This window comes from Rhea americana, unplaced genomic scaffold (assembly GCF_003343005.1).
Source record: "Rhea americana isolate MKP2758 unplaced genomic scaffold, rheAme1 scaffold_256, whole genome shotgun sequence".
Classification (NCBI taxonomy): Eukaryota; Metazoa; Chordata; class Aves; order Rheiformes; family Rheidae; genus Rhea; species Rhea americana.
Window position 1 is genome coordinate 1,058,515 of NW_028186375.1, and position 19,710 is coordinate 1,078,224.

The 19,710-nt window shown below is 39.7% G+C and overlaps 2 protein-coding genes across 2 annotated transcripts in view; one reads left to right on the top strand and one right to left on the bottom strand.

Annotated features, from left to right (window-relative positions):
• Nucleotides 1–6,033: 6,033 nt before the first annotated feature.
• On the bottom strand, nt 6,034–18,432 carry MDH1 (malate dehydrogenase 1). The gene is made up of 9 exons (XM_085307278.1): nt 18,325–18,432; nt 12,730–12,828; nt 12,305–12,401; nt 11,204–11,379; nt 9,605–9,727; nt 9,295–9,471; nt 7,587–7,700; nt 7,278–7,367; nt 6,034–6,673 (listed from the first exon to the last, which is right to left on the bottom strand). Exons 1-9 carry the CDS (start codon nt 18,325–18,327, stop codon nt 6,548–6,550), a joined length of 1,005 nt encoding a protein of 334 aa, XP_085163404.1. The 5' UTR covers nt 18,328–18,432; the 3' UTR covers nt 6,034–6,547.
• Nucleotides 18,433–18,908: 476 nt separating this feature from the next.
• The window catches only part of WDPCP (WD repeat containing planar cell polarity effector), a 150,137-nt gene continuing 149,335 nt past the window's right edge, over nt 18,909–19,710 (top strand). Inside the window, exon 1 of the mRNA XM_085307279.1 lies at nt 18,909–19,020. The gene's annotated coding sequence lies outside the window, so the exon portion shown is untranslated. The remainder of the gene's footprint in view (nt 19,021–19,710) is intronic.

Consider the following 19,710-nt stretch of genomic DNA (forward strand, 5'->3'; position numbering starts at 1 on the left):
AGTTTAGCTTCAGGGAACAACTCTAGGTAGAAGCTGCCTTCCGAAAGCGTTTTGTTCTCTAGGACTGGAGGCCTGTTTCGCAGCAAGTGTCAATTAGCACCACGTGCACACGTTCATGGTGCTGGAGGAATAGCACATCCTCTGTTTAAAATCCTTCTAAATAGCAAGCTTACACTTGGGCTTGTGTTCAAGCCCTCTGGCGTACATGGCTCACACTGAGCTTTCCTCAGGCAGGTATCTTCACATATTAAATCACGTATTAAGAAGAGTGTCTGTTCTCAGTGCCACATGCAGAAGAGATTTAGCTTGAAATACTTATTACTATTTCCTTCAAGTAGAAGGCCAAAATGTTTTCTTTCTTCTGCTCTTGAAAGTATGCAGGTGCAAATAAATTTAGGGGCAAAACTTTGAAAACTTTTTGTATTCCCACCTCCCTGAAGCAGAAACAGGCATTCACACGAGGAATCTTGTTGGACTTGCTACTAAAATCATTTTTGTGTCATAATGGTTGTGCCTGCTTGTAGCAGCTAAATTTCTGTAGCCTGGCTTCAGTACAAATGAACTTCTTGTGATGAGTTTCCTGARCAGCTTGAGCCAACGTGTCTGCAATGCTGCCAAAAGCTGCAGTCCTGTCCCTTCTTGGTCCCTTGGGCTAGCTGTCCCTGCCTTCACCAACACCAGCACTTAGTAAATCAAAGCAATTTGCTGATCTGACTGAAAATTGCTCACTGCTGTTGCTGTTGTTTGGTTTCCTATAAAAACTAGTTTTCAGCCAGACTATTAAGTTTCCCTCAGTGGGCTTTAACCATAGGCTTAATTGCTCCTGAAATATGCCCTTACAATGGTTTATTGGTGGCTTCCTAACACTTTTCTCTGTCAAACTTTGAAAGGATGTTATTCCCACTGGCTTATAAAGTAAYGATATCAATCCTGGCAGTGTTTCTTTATGAAGGTCGCATGTTCGTGTCGCATTTAAAAAAAAAACCTCAAGTCTCCAATGTTTTCTCAAAAATACTTGTGAATGAGAAAGCAAAATTGCGTATAAATATAACCAGGGAAGATTTCATAACAGATGGCTATACTGGATCTGATACTTTTGAAAGCAGAATTCCACCATTTTGCAAATCCCACATGATGATTTGGCTTAAAGAATGGAGCCAAAGGTTTAGCAAACTGTAATTTTGCAATATATTTTCTCAGTCTTTGACTTAGCTCCAGTATTTTGCCTTTCTGTGTGCACGTATGTGCTACTGTTGAACATACCAACACTAAAGATGTAAAATTCAGCCCATAGTTAGCTTAGTTAAACTGAGCTGAGCTGCTAGTTTGGAATTACCCACTCAGATATGTTCTAGCTCTTTTATGGCTGACAGCAAATGAAAGCTCATTTTTATCTCAAAAATATTAATTCTCTGTACTGGTTGCAAAAAATCCCTTTGCATGGTTGATATGTGCAGTCTCATGATAACTGTGAAGCTCTAGGCTTGTTAGGACAATCCTTTGAACTCTGGACAGATTTTCCATCATCAGCTGATCAGGGGAGTGTGCGTGTGTACATGAGCGTGTGAATATACACAATGTATGTATTAGTGCCATCTACCGGAAAAGGAGTAGTCAGCTCCCTGCTGTGTCAAGTTGTTCTTCTCCAACATCCCTCTTCAGCTGCAATAAGGAGGAAAAAAAAAAAAGAGGGAGAGAGAAATGGTGCCTGGGGGACAGGATAGTCTGAATTCTGGGCTTTCTGCCACTGAGAAATATTAAGTGGTTACAGTACAAAGTCAAAACTATTGAAAAGTCCTAAGTGGGCAAAAGATTTGTTAACACAGTGTATTTCATCAGGAGTCTACAAATGCTCAGGGCATCAAACGTGAGTTGTCTTAAGTAAATACAGCTTTCAATGTGTTTGGGCCCTCCCAYAGCTATAACAACTGTATTTTTGAAAGAAAGTAGACAAAGGTCTCCACGCAAACCCTTTGTGTCACTTAGCTACAAAAAACTTGATAAGTGTAGTTAGCAGATTTGGAAAAAACACATCTATGCAATTGAATTTTCACCCACAATAAAAGACTCTGCAAGACCAACAGAAGGGGACTTATTTCTACCCAAACTAAAGATTACAGCTTCATCATAAATTTCTGTTTAAAATGAAATACTAAGAATGAAGGTAAGCAGCTCACTGGTCCTTTCTTGTCCTGATACAATAACATGTCAAGTGCCTCTATAAAACTACCACTTTAAAATTGTTGGAATCTGTTTTTCTAGAACACCTGGTACTAGAACATAATTATCTAAATTCTGAGTTGCAAATAGTTATATTTACAACAGTTCCTCTTTCACTTTATCTAAACTGTAGTTACCTTCTAGAATTTACTAATTCTAATGCAAAATACGTCTATAAACACAAAAATATGCCCAAACCATGGGCAGCAGGAAAAAAAATGCTAACGAACTCTTTGGTAGAAAAGAGTTAGAAAATGCTGTTTGTTAGGAAAGGAGAACCTTCCTCAGTATTGTAAAATCATCTCACTCCTTCCTAGTATTTTGAACGCACACTGCATCTGTTTTGCTTGCCAGAGAAATTCTGWTGCCTCACCTGCTACAAAGCAAACTTCAAATCCTGCTGATGTGATAGGTTAYGTTATAAATATGAACAAAGTGCAAATCTGTGTGAAGACCAGGGTAAATCTACTGGTGGGGACTCATKTGTAAGAGCTTTGTAGAGTTTCTAGCTTCCCCTGCAATCACTTTTTTTTTTTTTAAACAAAGTAAAAACCCAGAAGTAGCTGCAATAGGATGAGTAGAACAGCACAAGAAAAACTTGAAATACATTTTTTGTTCATATTGTGAAAAGCGTTGTTTCTCCTCTCTCATGACAAGATTTCTTGCTGGGAATGGAAAAGCTCTTGAGAGCACAAAAAGATCAGCCTTACAGTCTGCCTTGTGTTGCCTTCACTAGCATGAATGGAAGATTTCARATCTGCTGCATTTTCTAAGATCTTCTCATGCCAAACATACAGGGACTTCACRACAAAGCAGACCAGTTACGCAAAGCAGTTTCCAGCCTTCCCTGCAATCCTTTCTGGTAATGCATGAACTCTGCCAGGACCCTAAAGGTTCTCAGCTCCATGTGAATCCAAATCTTACAATTCAAATCTTACTTTCCCCTGGGATTTGCTCTTCAAAGAAAGCTTAAACACACTCATTCTGGAGTTGCTCTTTAAAGCCCTGATTTTTATTCTTTTGAGCAAATCATTAAGAACTGGATGTGAACTTCCTTGCTACACAGAAACTTTGTATATACATGATAACACCCTTTAATAAGGGAAAAATAACTTTTGACACTTCTGCACTGAAGTGCAGAACTGCTTAAAAGATGCAGGGCCAACTTAGATCTGGTTGTTCAGGGCCTCCACCTGAGGTTTGAACATCTGCAAGAATGCACACTCTGCAACTTCTCTGAGCCCTTATTYCAGTATTTGATCACCTTCACAGTATATACGCATTGTTATATATATAATATTTCCTTTAAATCAAACTAGAAATTCTTTTTTCAGCTTTTCTATTGCCTCTCATCCTTCCACTGTGTGCCTCTGAGAATAGTCTGGATCTGTTTTCTCTACACCCTCCCATTAGGTAGTTGTAGACACTGAAAAGATCTCCTGTGAGCCCTTCTGTGCCRAACAAACCCAGCTCTCTCAGCCTCTTCTTGTATAGACATGTCCATACTCAAACATCATGGGACAAACATTTTAAGGAAGAACAGAGTATTTAATACATTTGAAGAGACATGTGCAAGCTGCCTTTTGTACTTAAAAACTCTGGGAAAAGTAGATTATTACTGTTCCTGGTTTGCATACATGTGACTACATAGCCATGCCTGCTACTACAAGAACAAAGTGTATGAAGCAGCATAAGCCCTAGTTAGGTGCAGCTAACCATAATGGGGAAACAGAAAAATCTCCTAGAAATATAAAGAGGAAAAACTGGAGAAAAGTAGAACAAAGGACAGAACAGTGCAGACATACAAATACAGGGAATATCCACCACTTAACTAGCAACCTACTACTAACAAACTCTCAAACCAATTAATCATGCCACCGTTGGGCTTATCAAACTTCCTGTTRTTTGTCATAGAAGCCTGGAAGAAATAAAAACTCACAACACGAGCAGAACCAAATTTGGAATCAACTGTTAACTTGATTAGGTAAATATTGTCATGGGATAGTCTATCAAGAATTAAGATTAATGATGCAACTGTTCTGATACACAAAGTGTTTTAAGCATCATTCTACAGAAAGTGAAAATTGTCTCCTGGGGAACACTGCTTTAACAAACAATCCTACAAGAATGAGAACTTTGAGAACTTTCAGAATTAAGAGACAAAAAAAAAANAAAAAAAAACTCCTCAAAACAAACAAAAAAGACTTCTTCCCTACAGCAGTGTTTATTCAGGTATGGCACAAAACCTACTGCAACATCAGTGTTATTTATCATAGTTATAGTTTTCAGACACAGATGTATGTATTTTTTCCTTTCATAAGCCCATACCTTTTTCAAACTGAGTAATAGTGTGCATTGTGGCTATCTTCTAGCACATTCACTTTAAAATATGCATTGTATTAAAATAGTATGTAGCATGATGATTACTGGAATGAATACCTCCAGTCCCTGGGTCCATGCTGAAATGAGATTTTACTGACTTTGTACGAATGCCAGAAGATGGTCATCACATTAGGAGCATTCCCTACCTCCCTAATTTCTATAGAAGTTACCCAAAAGGTTCTGAAGACAGTTGCAGATGTATAAAATTTGCTTCTCAGCTTTTTCTCCATGGATAAACTCCTAAGGGCTTGGGGGGGGGGGGGGAAGTATAGTAATAAAATAGCAAATATACAGTGCATATATTTCTTGTCTAAGACTACAAGAACACAATTTCTTGAACAGCTGCTTCATGAACATTCAAAGCATTCACCTTTCATGCTCTGTCTCCAGGTAGTCTATGCTGCAGTACGGACTTCCTAGTTTTCTGAAATGCTTTTGTTTTTTTCTTTCAACTATTCATGTATCATAGCTCTGCAGCTGTATTAGTTTCACTTAATAGCTGCAGTAATGTTATGAGACACTGTCACAGACTTAAAGATTAGTTTATTGATGTCTCTTCAAATATCTTAAATTCCAGCTGATTAATCCCAGATAATAGGAATGGCTTTGTTTGAAATTAAGCTAAAGTTTTATGCATTGCTTTTTTTTTTTTTTTTGTAGAAGTGGTTCTCTTCGTCATTTAAAGACATCAAATCAAAAGACGGAACAGTTGAGAGATGTGCTATACTATAAGGCAGAAACACTTACATTACGACAGGATGGTCAAAAGCTTAGCATGGGCATTCTGTACTAGTAAATCCCACTATTACAAGAGCTTGCACCCTACAGTCAGGGTAAGTAGTATTTAAGGTGCTTAGAAAACAAACAGAACAGGAAGTAGTACATCTGAGTAATTAGTAGAACAACAAACCTGGCATCCTGCAAGAAATCTAAAAAAGGTAGGTTTCAGTTGAGACAGACAAAATATGCAGCTAGAAGAGTTACAGCAATATTCACCTGTTTGTGTGCAAGGCAGTGATACAGCACATTATAGATAAAACAGCTTTCTCAAATTAGRAGTGTTTGTAGACTGTACTAGGAAAATAGTCAAGTAAGTATATTAACTTCACTTCGTCTTAACCAAATAAGTCTGTATCTCTTGGGATGAGGCTTTGATTGCCTTTGATTGAAGCCATAAYTACGTTAGTACTGAGCTATGGTACCAAAGCTACTTTTCAATTGCAGCATTGGAAGATRCATCTGCCCAACTACTGTCCTTAGCCTATGTCGGATTTTGACATAAAACAATTTCAGCTGAGACTAATCAAAGTGTTAAYTGTCAGGAAAACGTCTTAAAACTAATTTACTTACCTCTCAAAACAATTTTTTCAGTTGTAATACCATACTGTAACTGAAACATGTAAATAAAGGGCAACAGACTACTCTTAACCATTATGTGATTAAGCATTTTTAATATTTCTATTGACAAGCATTGTAGAGCATAACCAAAGCAAACAGTATATATTCGGAGTCTGTGCACTGATAGATTTGARTCACTACAGTACTAGTTCAAGGAGAACTGTTGGCATTTTGATTTCATTTTCAGTTGAGCAGATGGATGCAAAGTAATCACAGACTAGGACATGTTCCAATAGTGCCAAGTTCTAATAAAAAACAAGATTGTGCGTTAGTAGCCAAGGCTGAGGCAAACAATTGTTCTGTATCATACACAGAAAGCAAGTAGTATTGAACAGAAAGTTTGGTCAACAAACTAGTTTTACTTATTTAATATTCTCATTGCTAATAACTCAATAGGCACAACAGTACCAGTAAGCATATGAACTTTAAAATGCACAGTTGCCACAGACAATTGACTTGACTACAGTAAGAGTGTTTGGTAGCAGACTTAGAGACGACTTTTGGATTCTTCCACTCTTAAGTGATTTTGTAATTCCTGATTAACTAGTCATGCACTGGAAAGAAATTCCACAGCAGTCTCCTTCTCTTCAGTTAACTCTTTAGCAGTCAGATCCATCTTCTCACGAGAAAAATCATTAATAGGAAGACCCTCAACAAACTTCCAGGTCTTGTCCTGTTTAGGAAAAAGTCCATATGATGACAAGCATCATTCAGTCTGCAGAAAACTAACTTTGCATTGTAAACACTACAGAGAATTAAGTATCAACTTTGAAGATGATTTTGAGTTTAGCTAATTTAGAACTTAGCTTCCTCAAAACACAATGCAACATTGAGTTAAAATCTTAGTACTGTGATTAGTGTTGTTCACCACCACAAAAAATAAAAATCCTRTTTTATTTCAGTTACATAAAGATCTGAACTTCTAGAACAACCAAGAGTAAGACTGCTTTCTAAAAAGCAATCTGCATGGTCAGAGACAAAGCTTACGGCTATAAAGCTACTTCTACCTGCTACAGGTAGAAGTGACTTTTGTTTTCTGATAAAGAATACCATCAGCAGTAGCTAGTCATGACAGACTCTGCTTCTTTAAAATCAGTATTTACTTGACAATAATTACTATAGATGGTGTATAACAGTCCCCTCTGTGAAAGACTACTAAAAGGTCCACCTCCCAGCAACTGCAGTCCCACACGAAAAAACACTAGTGTTGACAAGCTCATATGACAGTTCAGCTAGATCTTACAGAAGGTACTTAGTCTTAATTATGGTCTAGTTACCTTAATTACAACGGGGAATGAATAAAGCAGATCTTCAGGAACACCATAAGAATTGCCATCAGAAATTACACCCATGGAAACAAATTCCCCCTGAGAAACAGAAAAGTCAGGGATGAGTAACTTTTCATTGCTAGAAACAAGCAAAATTTTAAACTTTTGTGTATTTATATATATGTTTTTTGCGTTTCCTATGACACTTTATTCCAGAAAGATTGATTCTTCCCTCCTCACACATACATTAAGGTAAAAGACACTGGCATTAATCAAAGCATTAGGCAAACAACCACTTATTCAAGTGCTACATCTTACCGCTGGAGTGCCAAACCAGATGTCCCTCACATGATCACAGATAGCTTTGGCAGCTGACATCGCACTGGACAGCTTCCTGGCCTTGATAACAGCTGCTCCACGTTGCTGGACAGTCTGTAGTTAAAGGAGAACAAAGAAAAACAAAAAAGAAAACCTTTAAATTACTAAGCAGCAAAACCATGGCTTGGTCTAAATGCTGTTAGTAAATGCCACGAGGAAAGATCATCTTACAAACTTTAACTTAATCAGACCAGATACAGTTCTATCAGTAAATGAACATGGCACGTTATCCAGAAAATGCAAATAGAAGAGTCTGGCCAAATTAGACAATTAYGGAATATTTCAGAGAAGTTAGTTCTCAGTACCTACTTTATAGCTAGCAGCTTATTTCTCTCATAAGCTACCAGATCTTTCAATCATAGACCATCAGGATACCAGATGCAGGTCAATAGTAACAAAGTTTGTAGAGTAACACTATGAATTTAGTTTTTCAGCTGAATAGCAAAGTGAACTACTTGCTAGTCTCCATCCTATGATATTTACTGCATAAAATTTGTTTAATGCCTGAAGATAGATGAAACTCCCTGTGCTCAAGATTGTATTTACAAATTGTACTTAAGATAGCTGCTGAAATTTTAGTATTTTTTTTTTAATAAGTTTTGGTAAGGCTGTATGCAAACCAGCACCCAACCTTGAAGGAGCAATTATGAAATCTCATCCTAGGCAAGCCATTCTAGCATAGACCAGCATCACAMTGTACCTAGATGTGCCTGCCTCCAGCCACATCAGATTGGCACGTTTTTGATTCTGCTCTACAAGAAGCTCCTATAACAGGTTCTTGCTTACTGTCTGGCTCATGAACTTTAGTTGTTAGCGTACAACCATTTTTTCTACAGAAAAAGCAGCATAGACTGGAATGAGCTGTATCCACAGACAAGATAGGAAGCAAGACAGTATGATCAGATGACAAAAATACATGCTCTGTTCCAAACAAAGAGCATCTTGGCTAGGAAGAAGAACACAAYTGTCAGCATGCAGTTAACACTGCAATACCAAGTTAAGTATGTATGCTTAAATAACATTCACCAGTGGCTTTAGTAATCCTGTTTCCCTTTGCATTGCAAGGAGGTAGACTGTGTTCTTGATCARCTGCTACCTTTGTTTTATTTTACTACCTTTATTTATTACTACTTTGTATTAAAACATTTGCATGTATTGTCTAGATTTTTCAGATTACTTTTAAGAAATGCTACTGAGAGGCCATGGATTTAGATTTAAAGGGAGGACTCAGCTTTTTTTTTTTNTTTTTTTTTTTGGTATTGGAGACAGGAGCAGCCATGGGGAAGAGTGACAATCTTCCTAACTTCATCTACAAGGCTCCTAAAAAAAAAGTCACTAAAGTGAACCGTCAGTGGTGCCTACATGTCAGATGAATTACAACTAAGCTAAAAATCAGTATTATTTTCACTGAATAATTTTAGCATTCTAAATGGATTTTTCTTGTAATACTGGCATAAGTCTCATAATGCCTTAATTTTTCAACAGCAAATAACCAAGAGACAAGCCTTCAGAAGACTATTTATGCTAGTGAGATAGGAAGACTTGCTTCACTAAGTCTATGTTAGTTACATAGTTTACATTTTTTTTTTTAATAGATTCAAGAAAAAACAGAAGCACAGAGAGATCATAAAAAAACCTAGGATCTTACCAGGATAAAGTCTCCCTTCAGCCAGCTGTCATCTTTTATAGCTTCATAAACGCCAACTTCCTTTCCTTTCACATTTACCTTTGCATGGTTAACATCTGGATATTGAGTGGAGGAGTGGTTCCCCCAGATGATGACATTCTTCACATCATTAGCAGTCACACCAAGTTTCAGAGCAATCTAATAGGAAATTAAGAAAACGTAGATTCTATTAACTTCAGCTTCTCAGTTCATGGTTTCTTTGAAAGCATTGCTCTGTTTCTATTTAGTGGAGACATCAGGAAACATTCTGCCTTGAATAGGTTCTTTTTACCTGAGATTTAGCTCTGTTGTGATCCAGGCGAGTTAAACAGCTGAAGTTTTCCTTTGGTATTGAGGGGGCTGACTTTGAAGCAATCAGGCAGTTAGTGTTTGCTGGATTCCCAACTACCACAACCTAAAGAAGAAAACAAAGGGAAAAAGCAGATGCAGAAAGATGAAGAAGCAAAAGTCAGTATTTAGTCAAACAGCTATTTGTGCAAAATGAATTAAATGAAATATAGAAAAATTCAGCATATAAGCCATGGCTTTGCCTTCAAAGAAACTGTCAAGAAGTTAAGTTTTCTAAATTGCTTGCAATCTTCAGGACTGTTCTAGGTGTTTGTTATTTATAGTCGCTGAATCGTCRTGAAAAGCTAGGCATTTTCTTTATAATACTGGCATTCAAATGTGAATGAGAATAGCATTTTTAGCGAGAGCCACATTACTGATGCACAGCCTGGCTTCAATCCCCATGCTACCAGGTACAGGGAAAGAACAGTATACACACACTACTCAGCCCACAGTGAATCAGCCATCACCTTATAGAGGGCTGCTTGGCTGGCTGTCATGTGTATGTGTGCATGCGCATCTGTGTATGTGCATGCGTGTGTGTGCACGTGCATGTCTGTGTGCACGTTTGTCTGTGCGTGCATGTGTGTAATTCCTTTATAATTAACAAGGATGCCAGAACAGTTGATTATCTCAATTTCATAGGCAGTTTGAAGTAAAATACCATGCCTGAACTGAGATCAATTTATTACTATGGGAAACTGATTTTTATTGTTCCTTTAACTAAAATGTGCCTCWAATGATTAACATCCAACTCCACATAATCTCAATCACACAAACTAATCTACAAACCTCCCTTTGTATTTCCCTTTGGAAAATGAATTCAGTAAATTTTCCATTACTTTGCAATAGTTACATTGATTTTTTTTTTAATTCCAACTGTATAAAGAAGCAAGCAAGTCTTTAGAATCAGTGGGAAGTTCATCAGCAGAGGAAGTAGACATTAAAAAGTCAGTTACAAAGCACAGTCAGAGTCTGGGTCTAAGATTAAGAGCAGTAGGAGAGCAGCCACATGATCCCATTAACTGTGCTGAAGGAATCTGAGAGAGAACAATTAAAAGGTTCCAACGCTGCATTAAAGACCAAGATCCTAACAACCTAAGCAAAGCCTATTTTTTGTGCAACTGTAATTCCATATTGATACTGAAGTTAAGGGTCTTTATGTTAAAGCCACAGATGCATACGAAGTAGGAAGTTTCATGTGGATAATTTAGTTCTCCCAGCTAACACAAATAGCAAGCAGAAGGCTACCTTTTTTTTTTTTTTCTAAAACTGCTGAACACCTTCAGAGTTTGTGGAATGTACAATATAATGCAAGATTCACCTTCTGTCAGTGAATGAATGTAGGACTAAATCATTTATGTATTTAAGCTATTATATCTCATCAAGCCCCAGGGAAAATTCCATATTCAAGATTAAAGGAAAGGAATGTATGCACAGAACAGGATTATACTTAAGCAGCATCATTCTACAATGTATTCTTTACATGTCATTACATAACTCAATAAAGAGTTAACTTTTAGAATTCAGTTTCTGTATTCACCTTGACAGTCTTTTTGGCATACTTGTCCAAGGCTGCACCCTGAGACTTGAAAATTTTCACATTTGCTTTGAGTAAATCCTTTCTCTCCATGCCCTCTCTTCTTGGCATGGAGCCAACCAGAATTGCTATGTCAAGATCTTTGAATGCAACTTCCTCCTTGTCTGTTGAAATGACCTCTAAGAAAAGGAAAGGGGGGRAAAAAATCCAAGAAAGATAAATATTTATGGCAAAGTGTTAATGGGATTATTCTTTGGTTCATAAATAGTGTGTATAATCCGATCTGACATYAGCAACACCTCCCCCTTCCAAAAATAGTAAGTATAGTCATTTGGCTCTAATTCCACAGATGAAAGAAAGAACTGTCTACTGACAAATATTTAGTTATACAAATATTTATCTAAAGCTTAAATRTAAATTCTGAAAACACAGGAAAAAGGCCTACGAAGACAGACACCTTTTCTCTCTCCCTCTTTCAATACATATACATATGTGCACATGTGTGTGGCACACATTAACACAAATGAAATTTTCCTCTCCTCTTAAGAACACTTCAAACTGAAGCAGTACAGTAGTATATACAAGTGCAYGAGCTAGAAACCATACACTTTTCAAGTAACTACTGTAATAACTTCAGTAGCATCTACTGACTCCCTTTCTTGCACTTCATTAGAACATAAGAACTTAGCTTGTTTACAGGACTGATGAGCCATTTCTCTCTCTCTCTCTCTCTATCTATCTATCTTTTTTGATATGGCATTTCTGAAGACTTTGTTTAGTAAAAGCATGCAGGCATATCCAAAGATTCAAAGTTATCTTACCACTATGTCAAAATATAATATATATGGGTAGTTATCTAACAACTTGTTATGCATGCTGACAACTCATAATTAGACAATTAAAGCCAAAACATAGACCTCTACAGTTCTTTACATATTATCATTATTTGGAGAGGTAACATTATTCATAGTTTGCAGACTAAGTTTAATTAAGTTAATTCACCTTCCATAAAATACAAAACCAAGGAAGTATCATCTAATTTGTCCTGCTGCCTAACGTCAACTGTAGCAAGACAGAAGAAGATATAAGAAAAGTTCTGGCCACCTTTCAGCAGTGGTAGAGCACAGTCCTGCAGCTCCATCACTACACCTTCCAATACAGTCATCATGGGAGTGATATCCAGCAGCACAAGAACAAGAGGCTGTAAAGAAAAGAATGGCTTAGTATGAATTGGGCTTATAGGCATCTGCTTTTAAATGAAATTTGTCATGTTACCTTGTTATCTTCTGTAAAGGCTAGCAACTTAAAATCCATTTACAAAAAAAAATGAAAAATTTCAGCATGACTAACAACTGAGAGTTTGCACAACATGGGGACTCCATTTTCCATTCAAAGAATAAGTTACTTGCATATTGGTAAACCATTCTGAAAACCTACAAGAAAACAAGTCTCTTAGGGACTACAGTTCTGACATTAGTTCATTCATTACTGTGTAGCAGAGACAAGTGCTAATTCAGTGTGGCAGTTACCTGTTCTTTGCCAAAAACATCTCCCTTGGCAATGCTGTAAAGCAAGGAGTAAGCAATCTGCCCAGCAGCTCCAGTCACCAGGACTCTGATTGGTTCAGCCTGTAAGAGAGAATAACCAAGACTTACCCACTGCTACACAGTACGGTGTCACCCCRTTGGAGAGCTGTAAAAATTAATGGTTACTATAGAAATAAGATTAAAAGTATTCACTCTGGATGAAAGCATGTGCTCAGATATGGAATAAGGCCAGCACCTAGGATCTGTTTCTATTCTGCTGGAACCACCAACAACTCTTGTCTTCAAGAGAAATAGACCACATCTGCAAAAATGACCTAACAAGAAGTGCTCCTGGAAAAGCTTYCCAAATGCCATGAATTAAAATTTGTTTGCCCTTTTCTCATTAAAAGAAAAAGCTTGTATTCTTTTAAACAACAATACCTCTTTAGCATAAGCACTTACAATATGCAGCCACTTACTGGATTATACCATAACTTCCGTACTTCAAGCTTACTATTCAAGTTTTATAAGAATCTGAAAACTGGCAAAACATGACAGCTTGTAATACCAAAGGCCCTTTATGTTAAGCATTTTGAATGCTTACTTGCCAGCAAAGACTTAACAAATGCCATAAGCCAAAGAATCTAGTGAACTTAAAATTACTGCCTCACTGAGCTGTTACACAGCAGATCTATRGACAAAAGCTAGTATCTGTATTTGTCTATAATGTAACACCCATAATATAACTGCCCATTACCAAACTGACATAGAATTCCAAAAGACTGGGAAAAGACTATGCCAATACAGTGYTATATTGCAAATAGAGGGAAGAGGAAGAAGAAAAAAATACCTGTTTCTCTCTGTTGCAAAAGTCTATTTTGTTAATCAGAATCAAGACTTTGGAAACAACACAGATTAGTTAATATTAACAAAACAAAGCACGCCAAAGGATATTCATAAACCCAATACTTTGTAAGTCTGTTTTTTACACGACCTTTTTTTCCTTTGATGCAATAGGACCACAGTAGATTGTGCTAAAACATATATGAAGAGGCTCTGACTAGTCTGCTGGAATCCTATGCTCACTTTTTGCAAATAATTACAAGATGATCATTTGAGTTATTGAAAAATTTCAGATATAATTGAACATAGAAATATATATTATTAAACTGCGTAGTGTGCTACATTCTGAGAAGTGTACCTGGCAACTAAACTCAGTTACCRCTGCTTTTTGCTCAGCACTGGTCAGGCTGCATCTGGAATAAGTCCATTTTCAGGACCTCCAATTTTAGAGGGATGGGAAAAAAAAAAAAACAGATAGGATCCAGTGCAGCATTACTTAGTTGGCCAGAAGCCTTGAACAAAGTCTGGAAAGACAGAGGACGCAGGGAGACCCAAGAGCAGCCTACTGCTACTTCAGGGAGGGTTACAAAGGTGACCTTGCCACAAATTGCAGGTTCGGAAGTTCAGCTTGAAGGGAGAAAAAAATCCTGACTAATGTGGTACAACAGCACTGGAACAGGTTATCCAGAGTTTGTGCAATCTCCATCCTTGCAGCTTCTCAATGCTCAGATAATCAAAATCTAGATGGCCGGATGGCATGGATGACCTGATCTAATATTGACAAAAGTCTTGACACCAGGCTAAACTGGACAGCCTCCAGACTCAGAGCAAGAGGTCAGACTAGATGACCTCTAAGAGATCCCTTTCAACCACCACTCCTGTCACTGATATTTACTGGAAAATTACTTTTGGATTTGAATGTTTTTTCTCTGTAGTATTCACCATCCAAGCACAGCTGCATCAGGCTAGCATTAGATAATCATAAAAATTAGGCCACCTAGAAGCTACTTTGTTTTACATTAAGTAAAATCACAGCATAAGTGATTAGGTTAAATTACTGAACTCTCAAATTTAGAACTCTGATTTTGTCTATGTTATAAGAATGATTCTTAAAACATTTGATTAAATAATTACCAGTTGTGGTGTTGATCTGCATTGTTCATTTTGAATCTGTCCTATTGGGAGTCTCACCCTTAAAGTCTTGCCAAAACTAAGCAAAGAAGGGGAAGAAGAGCAGACAAAGAATTCTTGCCATTTTAAAAATCTCAAAACTCTTTCACTAYTTTGCACCTGACACTCTAGAATAGYAAGTTCTAGATTACACTAGTCTAGGTTAGCAGAGTTATACCCCACACATTCATTGAAATACCTAAATGTTGATAAACAGCACAGACTACAGATGCACATCAGATTTTAAAGAACACTTTTTAGTGTGTTGATAATATATAGATYCTCTTTAGCAAAGTAAATGGAATAATGAATAGTCTTTTGAGATAGCTAATCATGTTAGTTTGAAAAATAAGTACTGGAAAGCTATTGTGCTGCAAAACTTGGCCTAGGTAAAATTGCTTATGAGTAATTTGCATACAAAAAGTAATTGCATGCTAAGCATGCTATTCCAGCACTAATGGAGATAACAACAGAACACATTTTCTTTGAATTACATATTATCCCCCCAAAAAATTGAATTTGACACTCCAGGATTTCTGGTGAAGTGGAAAGAGGACTTGAAAAAGGTAGGCCTTTTCTCCTCTGCAGCTCAGGAACCAATCTAATGTAGTATTTCTTGTAATGTCACAAAAGAGGAAAAAAAAAAAAAAAACAAACAGAATTTTCTCTTCTATATGCACTTTAATCTGTGATTATTCATAAACAATTTCACTCATGGTAAGTCTTTAGCACAGCAGCARAAAGAGGAAAGAAAGGAAGATACAAAGAGGTAAAACTGTTTTTTTACTGAGACAGAACTAACATTTAGCCTTGTTAAAAAAAGTTAAGAAAAAAAAAAAACACTGGATAGTTGTGAGTCAGCTCAGCCTTCTCCAAAAAAAAAAAAAGTATGCTTGCTTAGCACCATCCCTCCTGTCCTCTTCCCCCTTTTTTGAAACAGGGCAGGGAGGAAGAGCTGTGGTGGCTGAAGGAATGAGGAATACTATCTACTACTTCTTTCTTCCTTTTATTTTATTTTATTTTTTTTAAATCTCCAAGCTTTCAGTATATTGGCTTTTTCTTTCCCTTTGCCCCTTCCAAAAGCAAACTATCAGTGTAAAAAATTTCCATACTGTCTTTYGATTCCAGAAGATGCATTAACAAATCAAAAAAGTTATACTTCTTATGAAAACAAAAGATATCTAACCTCCCCTAGAAAATTGAACTTGCATCACATAAGAATTAGTATCGTTTATCATCCCAGGCTACTTTTGGAGGGAAGGGACTTAAAGAAGCACTTAACTCTCAAGCAGACAGTGTCCCTGTAATATGCAAGCTCTTTCTCTCCCTCAGAGAGGTTCCATGCATTCACATTCAGGCACTTCAACCCGTGACTTGGCTCCTACATGCAGCTTTGATAAGAATGCTTTCATGCACTGCTAACTACAGAGGTGACCTTTACTTACAGTCAAGTATAAATGAACTATAGGATAAATATAACCAAGCTGAATTATATAGTTTCAAAGCCTCCCCCACTGTGCATGTCAGATATATAATTAAAAGAAGTTTTAAAAGACAGAGTAAAGATAGTGAGCACTACATCCCTAGATACCTTTTTCATTTAATTCAGATGCATAGGATTTTCCTCCCTATATTATCATAGCTAAGAGTAGATCTAATATCAAATGATGAAATTATGGGTTCAATGACTTTTTTGGTTCATTTGTTTGCTTTGGCTTAAGAACTCAATGCCTAAATTATCTCTGATTACTGCTTGTAGTAGCAGACTTAAAATGTTTGTACCTCGCATGACAGTAGTACTACACTGTARAACAGGTCTTATAAAAAGCTGACTACGCTTCAGGAGGTTACAAAGGTTAGTAAGAGTAATATTGAGTAACACACAATCAATCAGGAGATGTGGATATCAAAAGTTCTATGTCTAATCTACACAAGTGATAGACTCTGCATTATAGAAGTCTTTTTCTAACGGTAAGTAGTAAACATAATTATACCTAAACTTTACATCTGTAGAATGCCATCATCTTAACATTTTTACTGAACGTTAAAGTCAGTCAAGCTACCTTGCTTGAGAAGAATGCTTTAAGTTTACTATTGAGCTTAGTAAAACTGTATTTCCTCAAAAACTTAGAGTTTGCCTAACAAACTTTCACTTTGTCCCTCTCTCTTCACAAYAGGGATGCACTGACAATAAAAGCGTTTGGAAAGGCAGCAGATAGTATCAGCAAGATAGCTGTACACTTTAGTAACCCCAGGAGCACTACAGTTCATAGACAGAATTCCAAARGAATTCTTTCTTTAAGAAATGACCTTCAGAGAGGTGTACTTACAAAGCTTTCTCCATTTCATTTAGCTAGTGGCAATTACATCAACAGACACACGATYGCTTCATAAGTTTAATGCCTTTCCACAATACTGAATGCATAACTTGAATACAGTAAACAGGACAAAAGTGGTGGCTTTTTTTTTTTTAAGCATTAAAGTAATATTTTCAACCAGAAGTTCTCTTGAGGACCAACAAATTCATGGTAGTCAGTGTTCTCAAAGCTCAAGTTCAAAATAAAGCTTGCTGTCTTGTGGTCACCCTGGGGGATCCATATTTTGGATAAAAATGAGTGGAAAAGTAGCATAATTAAAGTTTATAGATTGAGGTACTTAGCTTACAAGCTATAGCTGGAACTAATTAGACAAGTTTTAAAGCACACAAGCATCTTCTCTACAGCAAAGCACCAAAAGCAAAGTAAACACCTGAATAATAGGTTGGAGAATCTGCATGAGAAGCTTGACTTCTCACAGCAAGCAGGGATTAAACAGARGGAGGAAAACATTTTGCAGGCATTTTCCCTTGAGGTAACTAACATGGAAAACAGCTGCACCCAGAACYGCTAAAATCAGGTGAAATTCAGGAGCAAGCACTCACATAGTCTTGAAGGCAAAGTTATATAAGCTGTGGGCCTCAACCAGGGCTGCGGTTTTAGGAAAGGTGTAGGTAAGTCCCTGAAGGGTCAGCATCAGGCCGCATGGCACCGCTTCACCCAGCTCTCCCAAGCAGGTGCGCAAGGAAAACCTCCCCGAGGGGCTTCCCGCAAACCGGGCGGCCTCTTCCCCGCACCGAGGGGGAGAAGAGGCTAAAACCCGGCAGGGCTGCGTGTCGGGGGCCGACCCTGACCTCTCCCCTAGCCCGAGGATGGAGGAAGGTCACCTGCGAGCGGCGCGGGCAGCGGAGTCCGCAGAGCCCCGGGCCAGCGCCGCTTGAACGGAGACCGGAACACGGCACRGGGCCCGCTCCCCGCCGGTGCCGAGTGGCCCTTCAGGCCACTGCCCGGGGCCTCGCGGGCCGCCACGGCCCGGAGCCCGAGGGAAGAGCCCCCCGGCGCGGCGGCCTCAGCGCCAACGGCCCGCGGGGGAGCCGGCGCCATTACGGAGCTCCYTCTCCCCGAGGGGAGACCCCCCACCCCGACCGCGGGGCGCAGCCCAGGGCCGCCCCGTCCCAACCGCCGCCCCAAGGAGGGGCCCTCGCCCCGGGCAGGCCCCCCCGGCTGGGGAAGAGAGGCTATGCGCACGGGAGCGGAGCGCGGTACCGACCATGGCTGAGACGAGGCGCAGCTCCGACTGCCTCAGGGTCACCTCTAAAGCGCGACTGCAACGGCGACAGCGCCGCGCTAAGGTGCACCGGAGGGGCGGGGCAAGCCCTCCCCGCGCAGCCCGCGCAGCCGCCTGGGGATTGTAGTCGCCTCTCCCGCCCGCCTCAGGCAACTCTTTGCCCACCGAAACTACAACTCCCGGCGTGCCTCGGGGCACGCCTGCCYGGCCCCCGCACGCTATCGGCGTAGTGACAGCGCGTACCCGCCCCCCCCGTCTCCATTCATTGAAGCGCAGAGGCTGTCCGCAGGGCTTCGAGAGCAGCTCTACTGATTCCCGCTAGGGGGTAACACGCAGCTCCTTCCACTGCGCATGCGTCGATGGGAACAGCGGGCGGGGGGGTTGCGGCGGCACCGCTCTTTGGGATTCCGCATGCGCCTAACGAAGAGCTGGCGGGACGCGTTATGCGCAGGGTGCAGAGAGGCGCGGGAAAGAACGCGCATGCGCGCAAGGGGAACGGCGGTCTGGAGCCGCTGAGCGCYGGGAGAGCGCGTAGCCCTTGCGCGTGCGCAGGCGGCGGTGTTTCTTTGGTTGCTAGGTGACGGGGGGGGGAAACGGGGACGGCGCGCGCGTGGGCGARACGCGCGGGACCGGTCGCTGCGTCGGTGACGCCCCCGCCCCGTCTCCTCACAGCGCTCGGTGGGTTCGGGAGGGCGCCGCGGCCGTGCGCTTCCCCGGGGCGGGGGGAGTCCTGGCCGCGCCGTTTCCGCCCGGGGCGGGGGAGGGCCCCGGCGGAGCGCGCCGCGCCCGGCCTTGCGGCGCCGCGCAGCCGTGAGGCAGCGCCGAGGGCTGCGGGCCGCTGCCCTCCTCGGCCCCCGCCGCTGCTGACTGAAAAAAGCTGTTTCGGTCTGTGCCTGAACTGAGGTTAATACTGGCATAACTTTGTCATTAAAGTTTTTTTTTTTTTCCCTCAGATCTTGCTCCCTAGTGGACAGGGGGTTCCTTACACATGACAAGCTCTGTCATATAGTTAAGTCTTTCTCTTGCCCTAGTATTCTTTTGCAGGTTTGCTTTTTAGTCTTAAAGTTTTTCTTTCTCTTTTTCTGTTTTTTTCCTTTCTGTTGCTAGTTGAAAAAATTATAAAAATCTATTCAGAGCGCAAACTGACACAAGTTCTTCAGACAGAAATAAATTCATCCTTTAGGGGCAATGGGTGTAAAAACATCCCATAAGTATTTAAAACATAAATATTTACACTTATCATGTAAGGTGTTTCCATTTAGCAAGTCTAGTTGCTTATTGCGTCCTGTTTCTAAATTTACTGTGGCTTGACTGAGTCTTTGCTGAACCTCTGACATCTTCCATAGTATAGCAAAGTGCTGTGTCAAG